The 18,598-nt window shown below is 44.9% G+C and overlaps 1 protein-coding gene across 3 annotated transcripts in view; it reads left to right on the top strand.

The window, feature by feature from the left end:
* The window catches only part of topaz1 (testis and ovary specific TOPAZ 1), a 20,780-nt gene extending 2,473 nt beyond the window's left edge, over positions 1-18,307 (top strand). The window contains exons 2-22 of one of the 3 annotated variants that reach the window (XM_031854171.1): positions 816-907; positions 6,454-8,805; positions 9,340-11,914; positions 12,011-12,060; positions 12,217-12,359; positions 12,745-12,791; positions 12,871-12,938; positions 13,042-13,100; positions 13,301-13,387; positions 13,981-14,038; positions 14,252-14,403; positions 14,575-14,667; positions 14,758-14,873; positions 14,971-15,034; positions 15,130-15,301; positions 15,414-15,514; positions 15,687-15,852; positions 16,314-16,466; positions 16,968-17,171; positions 17,301-17,487; positions 17,556-18,307. In XM_031854171.1, coding sequence (XP_031710031.1) covers positions 8,094-8,805; positions 9,340-11,914; positions 12,011-12,060; positions 12,217-12,359; positions 12,745-12,791; positions 12,871-12,938; positions 13,042-13,100; positions 13,301-13,387; positions 13,981-14,038; positions 14,252-14,403; positions 14,575-14,667; positions 14,758-14,873; positions 14,971-15,034; positions 15,130-15,301; positions 15,414-15,514; positions 15,687-15,852; positions 16,314-16,466; positions 16,968-17,171; positions 17,301-17,487; positions 17,556-17,754 — 5,406 coding nt within the window. In that variant the 5' untranslated portion in view covers positions 816-907; positions 6,454-8,093 and the 3' untranslated portion in view covers positions 17,755-18,307. Of the gene's footprint in view, positions 1-11; positions 8,806-9,339; positions 11,915-12,010; positions 12,061-12,216; positions 12,360-12,744; positions 12,792-12,870; positions 12,939-13,041; positions 13,101-13,300; positions 13,388-13,980; positions 14,039-14,251; positions 14,404-14,574; positions 14,668-14,757; positions 14,874-14,970; positions 15,035-15,129; positions 15,302-15,413; positions 15,515-15,686; positions 15,853-16,313; positions 16,467-16,967; positions 17,172-17,300; positions 17,488-17,555 lie in introns of those variants that run through there. The other 2 variants (XM_031854169.1, XM_031854170.1) reach the window with 2 other exon arrangements.
* The last annotated feature ends 291 nt before the right edge of the window (positions 18,308-18,598 follow it).

Raw genomic sequence — 18,598 nt, forward strand, 5'->3', positions numbered from 1 at the left:
CCCCCCCCCCCCTCCCTCCTCAGCACATACGTTATAACGAGCTGCGTACATACATTCATGACCATGTGCGGTTCACACATGGCTGCACACTGACTGACATGCCGGCCGTCATATACGTCGTGGTTTACTCTGCGGGGCCTCTGCTGCGCCCGATGAAAGACATCGGAGGCCTCGGAATCATGATTTTTATTTTTTTTTTTTGTATAATTCGGAGGCGAGTGCGGTCGCACGGTGCCTGAGACGGTACTTTGTTGCGTACACGATGTCTGTAACGCTGAGAAACGTCGGCGTAAGCAACAATTACCCTAATTGAACATTCCAGAGCAGCCCTTGCAAAATGGCTGCCGAGCCGGCACGCTGTCTGTGATGGCCGACAAGAGTGTGTAGGTCTAAGGTGTGTGCGTGTATAGCTGCACTTGTCTATGTGTGTGTGTATATGTTTGTTTGCGCTAACTCCATGTGAGAGTAATCCTGCCTTTGCTTTTTACTGACGGCTTTGTGTCAGGGGAAGTCTCCGCTCACCGGAGATCTCTGCTAATCCATAATTACCCACCTGAATATACCTCGAGTGTAGGAGCCATTATGTCAAACCGCCGTACTGTAACAGTTGATGATTGTGTTTCCTGGAACCTGTAAAAAGATCCTTTTAGCTTTTTGAAAATAAAACTCGATTCTCCGCTTTAAATAGCGACGATGCTGAGAGTCGCCCTTTCGGCTTCACGTCCACCGTCTCCAGAACGTCGTCATTTTCACAGACCAGCATCAACGTGCTGAATGTGTGTTACCAAAGAGCTGACCTTGTTGTTTCTTTACAGCTCTCCACCTCGCCAGCCCAGCACCCAGCCGGCCGCCCAGCCAGCTATCTACCCGTGGCCCGGCCCAGAACTGGCAACCTGCAGTCATCAGGGTTAGTGCGCCTTTGGCACGCCTCCGTGCCAAAATCATCCGCAAGAATCAGGCAGGAACTTGTCAATTTAAAGATCTGCACTTAAACCAATGGCCAGACTATCAAATGATATACTTACATTAGGGAAAGAGTGAGAGAGAAGGGGGGGGGGGGCGATCTCGAGTCGTCCATAAAACACTACTCCTGGTCCTGGTTTATAACACGCAATAGAACAAGTTAAGAGACATGCAGAGGTTTATATTGTAGCACAGAAAGCAAGGTTTCATTCACTGTAATCTTATAGCAGATATCGAGTGACTTTGTTTGAATTATGGATATTTCTTTATGCTTTGACACAAAGAGAGCAATGACTCCTCTAAGGTCACTTGTCCAAAATAATATCTTTCAGAGGTGGAGACTCTCAGCCTCACACACACACTTTAGCACCGAGATAAGCAGCATTCTCTCATTTACATACCCACTTTTTCTCCCATTCACATTAGACTACACACACACACACACACACACACACACAGATTATAAGCATCACTGGATTAAGTTAAAGCTGTGCCGTTTTGCTAATAATTCAAATACTGCAAGTACTAGCATTTTTCTGCAGTTCATCAGGGAGACGCTGTAAAAAGACAAAGCTGAACTAAATGACTACCAGCGCTCAGGCCTTATCTCAACTGTGTGGGCGGGCGGCTTGTGTGCTCATGTGAGAGAGAGAGAGAGTGTGTGTGTGTGTGTGTGTGTGTGTATGCGAAGCTTGAATGTGACAGCCGAGGGTCGGGCTTACACATTAAACTCTCTGCCGCTGTTTCTAATGCGTTTGCCAAGCAGTAGCGTGGTCACACCGCTCAGTCGAAATGCCGGAGAGACGCAGCAGAGGGCAGACGACGATGAGGGAATTTACCGCTGTGCACATGCAACACACCGTGATGGGTGTGTCTGTGGTTGTGTGCATGCGTGTGTGTCTGTGGATGTGTGCATATAGGTGTGTGTGAGATACCTCTACTATTGATTGGAGTGAATAATAATAATAATGCTTTTTACAAATGGAGCCATTCGTTTACAGTTGATAAATACTGTAGATCCGGGGTAAAAGCACATTTTTACTGTAAAAAATACTTAAAACATATTATAAAAAGCCAAAATTAACTAGCTTCTAAAATACAATTTAGCAAAGTAGAATATGATCTTAGTAAATGGCCTTCTAGTCAATTTATGTGTTATTTTATATACTCGCAAATGTTCATTACGGAGCACATTTAAAGGTATTGTACTAGTTATATTATCGTATGAGCTCTTAAAGAGCTACAGTAAGTGAAGTGACCAAAAGCCCATTTAGTGTTATTGGGTCCCATTTGAAAGAGCTTCTGGTATTCGCCGATATGCTAATGACAATTTAAGAATAAGACCATAACAGAGATAAAGTTTGAACGGCCGGGGTGAAGAAATAATCTTGTTTTGTTAACCTATTTAATTGGAAAGATATTGATGTCCACCCTTTGAGTAAAGGGAACATGAGGACAGCAGAGAGTGTGTGTGTGTGTGTGTGTGTGTGTGTGTGTGTGTGTGTGTGTGTGTGTGTGTGTGTGTGTGTGTGTGTGTGTGTCCCTGTGTTAGGCAAAGGGCCTCTTCGACCCGAGTAAAGAGGAAATGGATGCTTAGCAAATGCTCCACCAGCATCCTTATCACTGCTGCTCTCAGAGCTGACCACAACAGCTCCTTAATAACGTACACAAAACACAGTCGTTTCTATTTGTGCACTCACTCAGCCTCCCAGTGTGTTGCCACAGATAGCGCTAATGCACAAAATAATGTGCACTAATCCAGGAGACTTGTTCATTTCTGTTAACGCAGTCATTTATCATCTGATTAAAAGACGGAGAGAGCGAGAGAGAGGTGATGCAGCCCACACATAAAGAGAGACAAAGCCAAACTAAAGGACGTAATATTGTAAGTTTCTGTCTTTCTCAGCATGTTGTGATGCGGAATAAAAGAGAACAGTGATTGACACAAGTGGAGGTCTGCTGGCTGACAGTGAGGGTCTAAAACACAGAGATGTGGAGGATGTTCTCCATACAAAGCTTTCTGCCTCCCTGGCTTCCATCCCGAGTGCAGACAACAGGCGTCTTCATTTTCCAACTCAATTTACAGGCGCATTAGGAGACGCTGAAGCGCGCCCAACTCTCTCAAATGCAATCAGCCTGCTTGTGTGTTTCAAGAGGAAACTGGAGGGTGCCATCTTCATCGACTTTCCTTTTGGCTCCTCCTCTTCTGTTGACTCGTCTTTCTCCCTGAAATCATTTCTAAACGTAAACGGCTGCATATGGATTTTTTTTTTCATGCTGATTTGTCTCCCTTTTTAGGCTGAGGACACTTGTAAGGACTCGTCTCATAAACATTTAGATAGATTTCCCGAGGTGAGTTCAACATATGACTGATGACTTTGTCCACCTGGTCTATACACACTATATTGCAAAATTAGCATGTTCTCCAAGTATGTGCAATTTAATTAATACATTTAAGGCCTAATATCTCATATTTTCAACCCACAATGCAAGTTTTACAGATTATTCATGTTCTATCAAAGTGACTGATGGCGTAATGTGAAATGAATTAATGGCAAAACTTGACATAAATTAAAATAAAAAGATGAAATAATGCCAAAAAAAATTAAGCATTTTTACACAATGTTAATTGGGACAACAGCAGTGCCTGTTATATTTTCTTATATTTAAATTTTCTTTTTAATGATCACAGAGTTTAATGCAGCCTATATTAACAGGATTGATACAATAGTTCCTTTTCTCTCTCTCTCTCTCTTCCTCTCTCTTGCTCTCTCTCTCCGTAATTGATTTCACACCTTTGAGCCTCACAATAGTTCCCTGAGTGCACTTATGGGAGGGATTCAGGACAAAGTCAGCTTGAGAGGTACATCCGTGCAGCACACAACAGCTGCCTACAATCCTGCACTGCTACTGTCCTGTTTGACCCTCAGCTAAGCACATGTCTGATTGAGAGCACGGGATAAAAAACTAACTGTGGAGAGAGAAGCAGGACAAAGGATGGGGGCTGGGAATGGAAGCGAGGAGATGAGGAGATGGGAAAGAGCAGGTAAAAAAAAAGCTAGGTATTAGGAAAAGAGACATTTTAAAAAAGATGGCATTCACTATTATACTCTCCTTTTTGCTTTCTTTCAATTCCTTCATTCGCTCAGAAATGTCACGGCTCATTCATCCTCTCTTTCACCCTTCATTTCTCTCCGTATCACTCCATTTCTTGAACCAGCTGTTCACTCATCTGTTTCACTTTTGATCTCGATTCAGATTTCTTCCATTGTATTCCTTCTCTACCTGCTTATCATTTTCCTCCTCCCTCATATCCTTCAATAAGACATGTATGTCAGCGGATTGATGTCTCACACACACACACACACACACACACACATACACACACACACAGCTCCAGTATTGATTATTCTCCACACCGATCACACGTAGACGCACAGAACATTATTCATATGCATGACTTCTGCGGATCTCTTTTTTCCTTTGGATCCATAGCGTTCAGGTGGAGGAGGTCTCCACGAGCATGTGGACGTTATCTTGAAACGAAAGGCTGGCTGCCATAGCAACCATATGATGAGGCAGGCAGAGGGCTATTTAAAGGAATTCAGCTGCTGCTTCACACCGGTCCAGAGAAAGACAATGAAGGAGATGTGCACGCAGAGAAATGTAGATCCTATGAGCTAATGTCTGGTACAAAGACTTGGTTATAAAAAGGACTACAATAAACGATCTTTTCTCTCTTAGGAGTCTGAACATTTATATCATTTGCCTTGATTCCTAATTTACAATCTCCTACGCATGAAATTCAGGTTTTTGCTATTTTGCCCGCCGCTCATTAGTATTCATGCTTGTGCCGCTGCCAGTTACATCAATCTGATTTAAATGCGGCATTTGCATTTAACAACACAGCTAAACACGTGAATGCTCCATCTCGTAAGTTTCGGTGAGAACATTTTAAAATTGCAACAACGCAGCCAAAGCTCTGCTTGCACAATAGTGGATTTATCTTAAACGGCGATGTGCTTATGCTTGAGTTATCTGCAGAAGGGGCCACTGCAATGTAATGTCTCACATTATTCATAAAAAAACATACCTTTTCTCTAGAGAGGCATTTCTCAGTGGACAGCAACACATGGGGGGGGGGGGGGGACGAGTGTGAGGAAGAGCAACTGCTGTGCACCTACAGTGCCTCGCATGCCAAACAGAGAGGCGGAGCGAATAAAGGGAAGCAGCACGTCTTTTATACACATATTTCTCTGTCTTGATATTTATTTCCCATCAGCTACTGAGAGGGTTGCTGTGCTTTAACCCCCCCCCCCTCCATGTGTCTCTGTGAACAGTTAACTCTGTTGATGAAAGGCAGCGCTTCATTTCTATTCTTTTCACCTAATAACCACCACAAGAATGCTGTTTCGAACACAGTGTTCAGGTTGTAGAGGTTCGCTTTCTCCCAGTCAACAAATTAAGACAGAAAAGATTTCCTGTGTAATGACACATTTAGTTTGTACTGCTAGTCTGACAGGCGTTTGGACATAAACTTTAAACAACACCCTTTACTGTAGAGCTGAGACGACTAGCCCATACATTGATGTCAATTGACAGGAAATGAATCAGCTGTTCACTACTTTGATGATCGATTCATCCTTTTATTAATTTGTCAAGCAACTTCTAGCTTCTCAAATTTGCTTTTCTGTGTCTTTTGTGATATTTTCTCTATTTTCCAACATTGTAGATACTAAATATGTAATTGATCATAAATATTTAATTGAGAAAATACAATAAAAGAATAACAAACAATGATAATAGCTGTTGGTTGGAGCCGTCAACAGACTTCTGGCGGTTGTCCCAGAACAAGACACTGAACCCTGAAACCATTTGTAGGAATCTACCTCACTGGTCTGTGCTCGCAGGGCTCACATTTGATTTTTCCTCTCCTATAAAAATTTTTATGTCGGTTTTATATCATGCTGATATTCTACAACGTTTTAATTTGAAGTGCACGGTTATTGGTGAAACAGCCGGTGTAATTTTATCCCTCAGTTGAGCCCAGCGTGCTATTCCAACGCCTGTGAGAGCAGTCGGGAAGATTTAAAGTGCTTCACGGAAGCAAAATTATCAGTGACCTCTCTCGTAACACTCCCTCTGCTCTTCACTCCGCTCTTTATCTCATTCTAATCCCAACTCATTTCATATGCTAAGTAAAAGCTTATATTCCTCTTCACTCTACGTACACACACACACACACACACATCCCTCGTTGCTGGGGTGTGATTATAAAATTTGCATAGAGGATGTTGTGGGAGCTGTGGAGCTGAAGCCAGGGTGGTGTAATGCCTGTCAGGTGTAGAGAGGTGGAGCAGACACTCTCGTCTGGTCTTTTTATGACGAGAGCTCAGCGAGAGGAGCCCAGAGAAAGTTCCCTCACGTCTCACCTCTAATGGTTTCCTCTCAATCTAATTTGCATGTTCTGCTTGTTTCCCGTTGTCACAGATGTAGGGAAGATTAGGAGAAAGAGAGAGAAGAGTGAGATGACTCTACCACCCCAGGAGGGAGAGGAGGAGGGAGGACGCATTGAGATGGAACCACTTCTCTGCTCACCAGTGGAAGAACCTCTTCCACCATCAGAGCGCCATCTGCTGGCTCGGTGGGGCGGGACAGCTGGTGTTGTGAATCAGGCCGCCGCAACCAGGGAACGGCTACTTCCCAACACCAGGGTCTCACCCTCACCCCTCTCACCAGGGTCTCACCCTCTCACCTCACACCAGGGTCTCACCCTCACCCCTCTCACCAGGGTCTCACCCTCTCACCTCGGTCTTCAAGGAGTCAGTCAGCGTGTGTTTCAAACTGGTGCTTTATACTCTCTTGTGTTGTACTCTCAATCACTTGTGACACGAGGACTTTGTCCAGATCTATGTGAGGTATATTTCCTTTGCATCACATCCCCTCAAATTAGGAATCAGAAGGAAAAAGTACAACAAACCGCAAATATCTCAAATAAAAATGTAAAACTATTTATCACAGAACACACATGAATATTTACATGATTTACAATTAAAACTGTATTTTTCCCAAATAAATGAATTAAATGTGCATTTAAAAAACACGACTGTGGTTTTGTCTTTTAATAAAAAATACTGTAACTGTTGAAGGTTGATGCTGTGTTTCTGATAACGTCTCCTTACTGAGTTGCCTTAGCATACACTATATACACTATATTGTATTGAGATATGTTTTACTCTGAACACAAAGCAGAATGGAAAATATTCTCTTTCATGTTTTAGGCATCTACTTCATTTGAGTATTTTAATGCAAAGGCAAATGATTACCTGAATGTGTATAAACATTTATTTTTAGCTCTCTGCATGAACAGCTGTGTGCTCAGACCAAACTATGCTGATCACCTCTAGTCGCTTCAGGATTAAAATGTATTTATTCACTTTGTCCAGTAGATCGTTATCCCAGGATCACTCTTTTGCTAATTACATTTCCTGTGCGTCCACATTCCTACACCAAATACTTATCAAATACTTTGCCCCCTGCCCAGTGTGTGCAATGGTCAGTATTCACATCTGAGTAATCACACACAAAGCTGATGTAAAATAAACCATGATATATATATTTTTTCAGTGAAATGTTATTTTTAGTTCAGTTCTATGTCAATTTATGGTTGTAGTTTTACATTATTTAGATTATGCCTTGTTTTTTATTTATTTATCTCGTAATTCATTTATTTACTCCTTTTTTTTGGTCATGATTTCTTAATTTAATTCACTTTGTCAGATTAGTGGAAAACGAGAATAATCTAAATCATATATTCTTGGCTAATATGTATCAGGTTGCGAATAAAAACAAAGTATTTACATATTTAAATATGAAGGCAAAGGTGTATGCTTAATTGACACCTTGCGCATGCGCAGACTGGCCGGCACACCTTAGCGCCATGCCAACTTGTAGTTCATAAATGTGAGCGGAAGGGAAAGACGGACGCTAGGGACGGGGTTTAGATTAGACGACGTCACGCAGTGAGAAGTTTAGAACTTTTTAAAAATAGTAACCACTGGTTACTAACCAGGTTAAGAAAGTATTATTTTGCAGCTTTCCATAGCCATTTGTTTTAATTAACTGTTAGCATGTTACCGTCTTCTAGCAGGGTTAAACTAAACCGAGTCGCGTTAAAAGATGTCGTTGGGCTAAATGTGGAGCCGCGGCGGAGACGACGACTCCCGAACTCGGTGAATAATAATGAGTCCAAAAAAACCCGAGAGGAACCCAAAGTGGTGTCGCACGAACCCGTCCAAACGGCTTTAACTGGCCCAGAAAATGTGACCGGTACGACCGGTACGAACAGCCCCGGAGGAGGAGAGCCGTTGGAGAGTCGCGTAGGTACGCAGAGGCCAAACCGGATAAATAACGGCCGGTATAGCGTGCAGGTTAAGCACGAGGGGCCGTGCACGAGGGGCAAGTATCAACGGAGCAAACCGAACACGAGGAGCCAGGGCGTTTTGTTGCACGGCCTCGGAAAGATCTGCGAGCTCAGGTTCACTTGGTGCTTCTGCACCGCTGCTGCACACGGCGCATCGTATAAACGACGGGTCAAACCGAGGGCCAAAATGTCAAAAATGGAGGCTACAAGGCGCCAGACTCCTCTCGAGCTTAACGCGAGTGTGGGCACATCTAGTTGTGGACGCGGTAAATCCAAACAAGTGGGTGTTAATCGTAAAACGCGTGTGACTATGGGTAAAATCAAAGCGAAGGCCAGGTCCACCGGGTGTCACGTGGTGTCCACTGGGTGTCCTCCACGAGCGCAAACGAAAACGCGGTCGATATCCACCGGACTGTCAAGTAAGGTGCACTTTAGCTGTGTTGTTGTGTAAGCGTGTGAAGTTACTGGTATTAAACTCCAACTAAGAGTTTTCTTTTTAGATGAGGATATTATTTGGTAGGTAAAAGGTTTTAGCTAACTTTTGTCTAATTGCTGTGTTGTTGTTTTTTGTGTTTGGGGGGGGAAACGTGTGAGATGCTAAGCTAACGGCTCGGCTAAAACATAGCAACAGTGATCTAAATAAGTCACAGTAACGTGACTTTTAGTGTTTTGTGTGTAGGGATGAGGTAAAGGGGGTAATTTATGTTAAGTAACAAACCTTTAGATTTGTATTATAAATGAGTTACATAAGATGATAATAGCAGCTAAAGCCGTTAGCTTTTCGTCTCATCTTCCAATTGAAATTGGTGGGAATCCATTTCTGTTTAACCGCACGCACACACACACACACACACACACACACACACACAATATGTGGTGATAAAATGGGTTAATTTAGTCCTTAATGATTCCAGATGGTGATTCACTTTTCCACTATTTGTTTCCACTTGCAGAAGTTGATAGAAACGCACACCCGAGCCCCACTGGACTCGCTGGTTCAGAGGGCTCTTTGAGAAGAGCTGTCGGAGCCTCCGGCTGTGGTCTCTGTGGTGACTGTAAACACGTTTCCCCACCTCAGAAGACATCGGGCAAACAGGGGCCACAAAGCAGTAGCCCAGGGCCAGAGCGGCCCACAGTTGAGGTTAAGAGCAAGAGGGAAATCACGGCCACTGAGACCTCTAAGAAGATTATCGCACGGATAGACCGGTACCCGAAGGTGATGCTATGCGACGTAGCTCAAAAATGTGCTGCTTTTAGTCCCGATTGTGGCTACATGTTACCGGATGTGCTCAAGACCAAGGTCGTGTGTTGCTTCAAGCAGGAGATGAGAATTGCGGTTCAGTTCGGGCCGGGTTGTTTCGGGCACCGCAAAAAAGAGGAAAGCGCTCTACCTCGAAAGGGCGAGTTTTTTCCCAGAGTTCAGTCTGAGAAGAGCGTCCGTCGCTCTCGGGGTCTGACCGGACGCCTGAGAGAGCGTGCAGATGTATGGACATTATCCAGTCGTTTCCTCGAGAGCTGCACTAGTGAAAGCTCTGGGATCTGTTCTGCTTCTCTCTCACTAGGTGAACGTAAGAAAAAGGTGGTGGAGTGCGGGACTGGCATGTGGGACAGAGGTGTTGAGGAGGATCCGGGGCCATTATATCGCCAGACAGGAGCAGAGATTCACAGAGACAAGAGGATAAAGCTTGGGGATCGTGTCCAAGATGGGATTTTGCCATCCGCTCCGGATTTAGAGAGCAACGGCTGCAGAGACCCAGCGAAAACTGACTCTGGAGACAAAGAGAAAACCTGCCTTTTGACGTCTGATGACAGTCAGTCTTGTTTAGAGCACGCGTGTGTGGGCAGCAGCTCTTCTGGTTCGGCTGTGACGGGAAACTGTGTCCACGAGAAACCTCGTGGTGAGGTTGAGAATCCCACAGAAACTGACGCAGCACAGATGTCATCAGAAGGGTCGTGTCAGGGGAACGAGGGGGATGAACTAGAATCATTCACCTGCCAGAGAGTGAGGGTCTATTTAAGACGAATAAAATGTACGTGTGCTCGCACTTACATGGCCTGGCCCTTCTCCAACAGCGGCTGCACACGTAGAGTACATGCTGGCCCTATAGACCCGCCAGCTGGAGATAACAGAGACTCCCCATTGGATAAAAATGAGCCGGGCTCATCCAGCGACCGAGCCAGTGACGGGCTCCCAGGTGCACCGTCAGCCCACCAGGTTCGTCGTCGGGATGAAGAGAGGCGAGACAAGGATGGAGAAAGCGGTTCGGAAGAGAGAAACGGGAGAAGACATGGTGATGTGTCTTCGTACGCTGTGGAAGCAGAAGTGTCATTAGCCCGTCTTCACTCGGATGCGTCGGCCACCCTTTCCAACCCAAGTCGGTGTGGGAGAGAGCGCGTCACAGCCTCATCTTTGCTGGTTAACGGACCTGAAGCCGACACGTCTACCCCTTCCCCCTCGGCTCTCGGTCTTAGCGACTGTGAAACCGCCACTACTTTGTCTCCCATGTCGTCTCCATTTACGCACGATGGTTCGAGCAGCCTCTCTGCCACACCGTCCTCTCTCCCACCGTCAGCGGTCCCACTCAAGACAGTCGAAGGTGTCGAGTTGGCTGATTCTGCAAGTGTACCACTAACGCCCTTTTCACCCGAATGTACGGTCGAAACTGTAGAGGAAACGTTGTTCTACTGTGAAGAAACCCGAAGGATGTTGTGGACTTCATCCTCTGCTCCTCACAACTCTGACTCCTCATGCGAGTCGTACCCCCTCCTCCCTCAACACGAGCAAGAGATTGAGGACATATGTTCACCATCTGATACTAGGCCCTTCAACCACGTGGTTGTCAAAGACGGATTGTTGCGCAACATCCTTGCGGAGAAGTGTGTAGAAACGGACTCCAATGAGTTTTTGCTTCCTCCAGTGCTCTCTCCTGTCACCTCACCACGAGGGCCCTCAGGGACACGCCTCCTGCTTCAAAGACCAGGCTGTTCAGATGATGATGAAGAGGAGGAGGAGGAGGAAATAAACAAAGACTCTACGGATTATCCTGAATATGGTAGTGAAGAATTGGAAGGAGTCTCTGAAACTTTAAGTGAACCTCAGTCTTCTCCAGGCAACGATGAAGACGATGTGGAACAGGGTAACAAAATATCTGAACAAGTTCCCTCCGACCCTAAACTAGAGGCGGCCCTCGCCTCAGGTGCGCTGACAGAACCCTGCTCTTCTCCCAGCAGTGATGAAGATGACGGCGGGGCCTTCAGTATAGTGTGCAGTGAAAGGGGTGAAACTCGTGCAGAGGCCGCTGGCGATCTTCAGCACAGCGTTTTGGATGAGTTCACCGCTTACGAACAGGATATCCTGCTTGTTGACGTGGTCCAGGAGGATCCAGAGCTGTTTGAAAACCTGCCCCGGGGAAGTCTGCTGAAACTGGGCCTCACCAGGGCCACCAAGGCCCCTGAAGCCAGACCTGTGGGAGTGGTGAAAACGCCGTCGTCGAGGATAGCCAGAGCATCACTGGAGTTGAAGCAAAGGTACGGTCCCGTATATATTTGATAGCGTCTCCTCACAGTCAAAGATGAGTTGTGTAGCTCATTACAAATTAAATCACTGTTGTTGTTTTTTTGCAGATGGACGCCAGTTAATGGTGATTTTCACTTGGATATTCCTGATATCAAAGGTACGGGTCAGAAGATGCAAACAGTCATTTTAAGCCACAACACAACATGCTGAAGTTAAAAACCTCTGCAACAAAAGAAGACCTTTTAGTGAACATTTGTTTGATTTAACCTGAAGATCCTCCTGTGATTGTACTGTTTCGCCGTGTGTTTTACAGAGGAGAGTTCCAGCAGATCATGGAGACCTCAGTGTGGCGGCAGCACCCCTCCCAAAACACAAAGCAACACATGGCCCGCTGCAGAAATAAAAGTCCAGGATGAAAAGAAACCGGAACGTCCGCTCACCGTAGTCATGGATGAAGTAATGGCCTTATGCACTGGTTCCAAACCTCTTTCCTAAAGGGACATCTTTTCAAAATAAACTGACGACCAGACTTTTAATACAAATCTCTATCTGTAGTCTGGATTTTTAATGTACTTAATTGGCTTTTGTGGACAAATGTAGGCTGTTCAGCAGAGAGTGAGGGCTCTGTGACTGACATGGTGTGTCTTTCGTAAATAATTAACCAAACTTTACAATTAACAATTTAATTTAGTTTCCTCACAGAAGCTGGGATAAAGGCCAACTGTTTACTTTGTCCTACACCTCCTAATATCCAGAAGGCCTCTGGATGTTGACCAAACGGGTTTATTTGCTACAATAAGAAGTAAACTTCACGTTTATTCTGTCTCGTGTCTCTGAACAGTGTCAGCCGGATGCCAACAACAATCATGTCAACGGAGTCCTGGAGAGGTAGCGGTTTGATGATGAAACATGTCTTCAACCTTCTCAATCTTTCATCGTTTTGATAATCCTTGTGTTTGATAAATAGGAGCCAGACCATCCCTACCATGAACTCTCTGCATAGTCACATCCCTCCACTTATGTCCGCCAGAACTGGTAAACACGACAAATGCGTCTAGTTTTCTCTGAGAACTGATGTTCAGTCAAGTGTTCAAACCTCCAGCTGCTGTGTTCTTTTGCTCCTCTGCTTTCTGCACAGGGCCTTTGATCACAACCACAGCAAACATGACGGAGTTCAGGCGTCAGAAATCAAATACTGTGAGTGTTGCATTAAATACACACCAGTCACATGTCTTCCCACAAAAACAGGCCTCGTTATAAACGTGTTTATTGGCTTTAGTGTGGGCTGTAAAATACAAATTATGACGGAGCTGGGGGAGTGGGTTATTAGTTAGTCGCTTCATCTTTTCGTCTTGTCAATTTAATTCAGAATAATCCTCTGTCCTCTGAACCCTCAGTACTGCAGGCAGTACTTCAGTGAGTCTCTGTCCTGTGCGTTCAAGATGTGTCGCTTCCAGCATGTTCCGGTGGAGGGAGACGAGAAGGTACTCACGCCAAATCATGACCACACTGACAAAATGATCGCGTGTAAATGAATTTGAGTTTTTCTCAGATGTCTCCACAGTGTACGAGCAATTTAAAAAATGGAGGAAAGTCTTGATGAACTGAAGTAAATGGGGGACACGTTTAACACTCTCACAACAGTGCAGTATAATCAAAGTCTCATTCATCAAATGCTACGCTCACTACTTCCTAAACATGCATCTTCACTAAGACCTTACTATTAAAACACTTCACATAACGGTCTCATCCGTGTGAGTCCGGACAAGCCCAACGTGTTTTAAATTATACGGTTTTGGCGAAGACGTGTGTGTTTGTAAATGAATGTTTTCATTACGTTATGCTGCTCCAATTCATCAAGACTTTTCTCTTGTTTTTTTACTCTCAAACTAAGTATATGATATACTGATATACAACTGGTAATGTTGTGTGGGAGAAGTATTCTGTAAGTAGATGATGAACTTCTGATGTATAGTCATTCTTCATCCTAAAGCTCTCAGCAGAATAACACCCTCTGCTGAACCTCTGCTGTGATACCACACTTCATTTCAGTCGCTTCACTTTTTTCTTCCTTCAGTTTTGCGTTGAAACTGTGACACGCTTCACCAAAAATCCAATGTGCCTTCAAAAGGCAGGTGAGTTTTCAATTTATTTAATAATTTAAACCCTAATAGTCTGTTTAAACGGTGTTCATATGTTACTCCTACGTGAGTGCCTCTGTTTGAATGTCCTCACCTCACTCCCTAAAGTCACTGTCCTCCTTCACCTTTGTTATTTTACTTTTCTGCATCACCCGAGTCTCCGTTGGTGTGTCTTACACGAGTAAAACCACCTCCTTGTTCCTCCAGGAGCCGTGTTTACAGGCTACTACCAGAGCAGCCCACCAGGAGTGTACTTCTCCATGCCGGTGCTCCTGTCTCTCCTCTGGGCTCTGCTGAAGGCCGGCATGGTGTCCGACGTCTTCTCGGTCCTCAGCGTCGGCTTGGCCCACAGGATCGTGGTCAGTGTGATTTTCATCCTTCTGTTCACAAAAAAAAGTCACGCTGCAGTATGCCGCGCAGTCCAGCAGAGGGCAGCACATGTTCTGGTTACTAGGAAGCATTCAGATTACCCTTCACCACAGTGTGCATTAAAATAGATGCTGATGAACTCATTCCTCCTCTCTTGCTAGCCTGGCCATGAGTTCCTGTTGGCGCTCTTCAACATCGTGAGAGAAAAGGGTCTCATGGGTGTTGTACCTGAACTCATGCAGCTCACATTCAAGGTATCTCGACGCCTACACACTGAACATACCGCAGGGTAGTAGGATCTGTGTGTATGTGGAAACATTATTTATGTATATGTGTGTTGACAGATGGTCAGTGCAGGTCTAGTGCTGAGTCTGGACTGCCTTGACTGTGTTAAAAACACCCCTGAGTTCCAGCAGACAGTCGGTACAAACTCCCTTGTTTTAGTGTCCGGTAACCACAAGTAAGTGGAACTTCAACTCGCATCACAAGAACAAAAGTAGTTAATTCACCCTTTGCAAACCTACGTGGTTACTCTCTCTTTATATTCATTATGACAGTTTATCCACCGGTGCACCTCTTCCAGAATACCTGAATCTGACCCATTCCATCGTAGAAATAGAGGTCAGTTCATCAGGAGATCTCTTCTGTCAGCTTATCCAAGGATAGAAATGGTTTTGTGTTCCATCTTTCACCGTAATATGTTTTCTGTCTGTCAGCTTTGTGCCAAGCAGGAGGACTGGAGGCGGATGGGCGAGGTGTTCAGGTCCATCTGTCAGTCCAGCCAGTATCCCAACCAGGTGGGGAGGATCAGCGGCCGCATCACCATCGCGCTGCTGTCTGAGAGCAAAGACAGGCTGTCGCTGCCCTTTGCTGCCTTCGCTGAGACGGGTAAAACCTTTTACTTTGGATTAGAAAGACAAGAACTTCATTTACAAAACATGTAGCGACTCATTCCCCATAACAATACATGACTCATTCGATTGTTCTGATTTTTTTTTAGTGTGTCAGAGCGAAGGTGTCGACGGCCTGATCAGGAGTTCTTTTGGCCGAATCGGAGTCTCTCTCATGTTGAGATACCACAAAACGCATCAGTGGGCCAAGGTAAATAAACGCGTGCGTGCGTGCAACATGGTGCAATTGGGCTCTAAATATTCACCTCAGTGGTAGATTGAATAGGTTCAGACTTATTTCTATTGTGATGTTTTTTAAGAATAGGTTTGCTGAAGCAACGCACCAGCTAGAGGCCGCATTATTGTGTACTTTGTGTGTGTAGGGTCGGAGGGTGGTGGAGGTGCTGTCCTTTTCCAAAGTGAACTACTCGACACTGAAGGGCTTGTTTGGGAACGAGGATGGAGCGTCCCGCTGCTACCTGGTCACCGTGGCCACGGAGCTCTTCCTCCTGAGTGGCAGCCTGGAGGGAGCGCTGAACACACTCCGAGGTAACCGCTGTGAGCCGGGACTAAATACGTAGACGGGATCGGTTTATCTGAGCCCCCTATAGTGCAGCAGATGATCAGCCACCCTGTTGACCCAGAGTAGCATCTGGCAGTGTGTCTGGGGTAAACTGTTCATAGTCTAAAGCTACTGTAAGCCGTTATATTGAGTTTCCTTTTAGCTAAAAAGCTCCGTGTGAATTTCCCTCTGGTAAACCCGTATGCAGTTTACTGCATATATGTAGGGCTTTTATTGTGAAAGGCAAGAGCTGAAGGAGTGGATCTGGTCTGCGCTGCCTTTGCCAAGGTCAAAATGAGTAATAAAGATATAAATAATAAATACAGAGTAATATAATATAAACCGCCTGCGGTGTGTAAAGATCTTACTCATGCAGCAGCCCCACATGTTGCTTCTGGATGGGCGTTTTGGAGATTACGCTTTAGAAATCTGTTCTCTGTTGATTCAGAAAACAAATGGTTCCTGAGTTCGTGCTCGTGGCCGTGTGAGCCGGCTGATCTGGAGAGTCGGACTCGTGTGTTGATGCGTCTGGCTGAGAAAACGTCTCACAGAGACACACTGGAGGTCCTCCGCAACCTCCCCGGACTCAAAGAGCCAAACGGTGAGAGAGGAAAAGTCTCATTGTAATGTCCACAATCACTGTCTTATCACTTTAAATCCAATGTGCTGTTATATAACTGTATGTTCCGGCTCAGAGAAATGTGTATCAGACAGTAACTGTGGTTCTGTGAATTCCTGGACGACAGACGTCAAACGTATGAGCGCACTTCACTTTCAGAAAGCCTCTGAATGACTCGTTTCAGGGAATTCAATTAGTTTTTCTACTGCCTTTAGAGTTGCTCGCCTGTTAACAAAATTGATGAGCAAAAGCAAAGAGCATCAGACGTTACCGATTGAAATACAACTGACATCTGAGCAGCAATGTCCCAATGAGCACGGACAATTAGTCTCGGATGGATGTAGTTATTTTGAAGTAAACCCAATGATATCTGTTAAATCTACAGCGTTATATGTTGTGCTGACTTAAAAGTCCACCGGTTTCATAGGGAAGTACAGCAGTTGTACTGTCTGTGATTGTTTGTACCTTTTTGTTTTTCCCCAGACGTGGTGGATATCTACAGGTATGGTTCTCTGTTCAACTCTCACCTGCGAGTGTGCGTGGACAGACAGATGCTTCCTGTGGCTTCGGACGCAGTGGACTTCATGCTCTCTAGAAAGCTGCCGGTGGACCACGCTCTGCTGCAGATGCTTTTGCACAAACTGGTCAAGCAGAACCTGTGGCTCCGGGCACGGGAAGTCTTCAGGCGTAAGTATTAACGTATTAAAGTATTATGTTAGAGGAATGAATGGCTTTAACGGGTTAATTCAATGGTTGCCTCGTTGTGTGTGTGTGTGTGTGTGTGTGTGTGTGTGTGTGTGTGTGTGTGTTCCTCAGACTCTCTGGGTACCGGCTACTACCCGGGTGTGTCGTCTCCTCCTGGTTTCATGGCCCTGATCGTCCCCTGTCGACTGGGGGAGGTGGAGCTGGCTCTCACCCTGGAGATGTTCATCACTGTCAACGCAACGGACATCTTCCACCTTTCAGAACCCTCCACTTCCTGCCTCAGCATCACTCTCAAAAGGTAATGTTGTGTGTTTGCGTCACGTGATCCGTTTGTTGCATGATGTTTCCTGCTTCCTCCTCTTCCAGGACTCAAAGCTGCGAGAGCGAGTACCTCGCTGCCGCCAGCCGCATCCTCTCTGCAGCTTGCATCCCTCAGCCCAAACTCATCGTTCACTACACGGCGGTGAACTCGTCGCAGGATCAAGTGTTCACGCTGGACGTTCCCTCTGCCCGCTGCTGGCTCCGCCACAATCATCTGTGGGCCAACGAGGTGTGGACGCACTGATTTAAAGCGCTTCTTCCCCCCCCACACTTCCTGGAAGTACTTAACTTTCCTTTGCCTTGAAACTGCTTCATGTTCCAGAGACATCAGTTCACTCTGGGGGGAAAAAACAGCCGAGGAAATCAGGAAAACCAACGCATGTGCATTTGTGTTTAGCCTTCGACCAGGAAGCAGAGAGTCAACCAAAGACTGACGCCACAACTTTTTACAATTTTATTTTTATTTTTTACAAGGATAATAACTTGTTTTTGTTCTGATTTGATTTTGTTAATTGTTTCCTGAAGAGTTCTTTTAGCTAATTAGTCTTTGATTAATGTCACTCACTGAGAACAATAAGTGTTAGTCCAGCATCATTTTGTTACAAGTATTAGATTTAGTTTATAACAACAATGTAAATAACATCGGAGTGTATATTGGTGTCTATTTTTAATGATGTTGTCTTTGACAGTATTATGTTGCTGTATTATTTTACTGATTGTCAAAACCTCAATTGTTGCTTGTTCAAGAGCTGTGATTTTCATTTTCTTTGATGTTTTTTATTTAAAAAAAAAAAAGAAGACAGTTCTGCTCCAAAATGTTTGTCTTTGTAAGGATTTCTTTTTGTTATTGAAGAAACACAACATGAATATATAAAATAAACATTTAAAAGCTTGGTAGGTTGGTCATTGTTTAGCTGCCTGGTGGAGCAGAGTTTCCTAAATGTCCACAGGAGGAGATCAATTCTCAATGAGGAGGATATTCCAGACTACAGGATTGTCAATCAACGGTAAGAACGTCCTGTGTACAAGAGGTCTCCACGGACTCGCAGTTGGTCGGACTGATGATGTCCTGCTGACGCATTTATTAC

This window comes from Anarrhichthys ocellatus, unplaced genomic scaffold, assembly GCF_004355925.1.
Source record: "Anarrhichthys ocellatus isolate YVR2014 unplaced genomic scaffold, GSC_Weel_1.0 scaffold14, whole genome shotgun sequence".
Lineage (NCBI taxonomy): Eukaryota > Metazoa > Chordata > Actinopteri > Perciformes > Anarhichadidae > Anarrhichthys > Anarrhichthys ocellatus.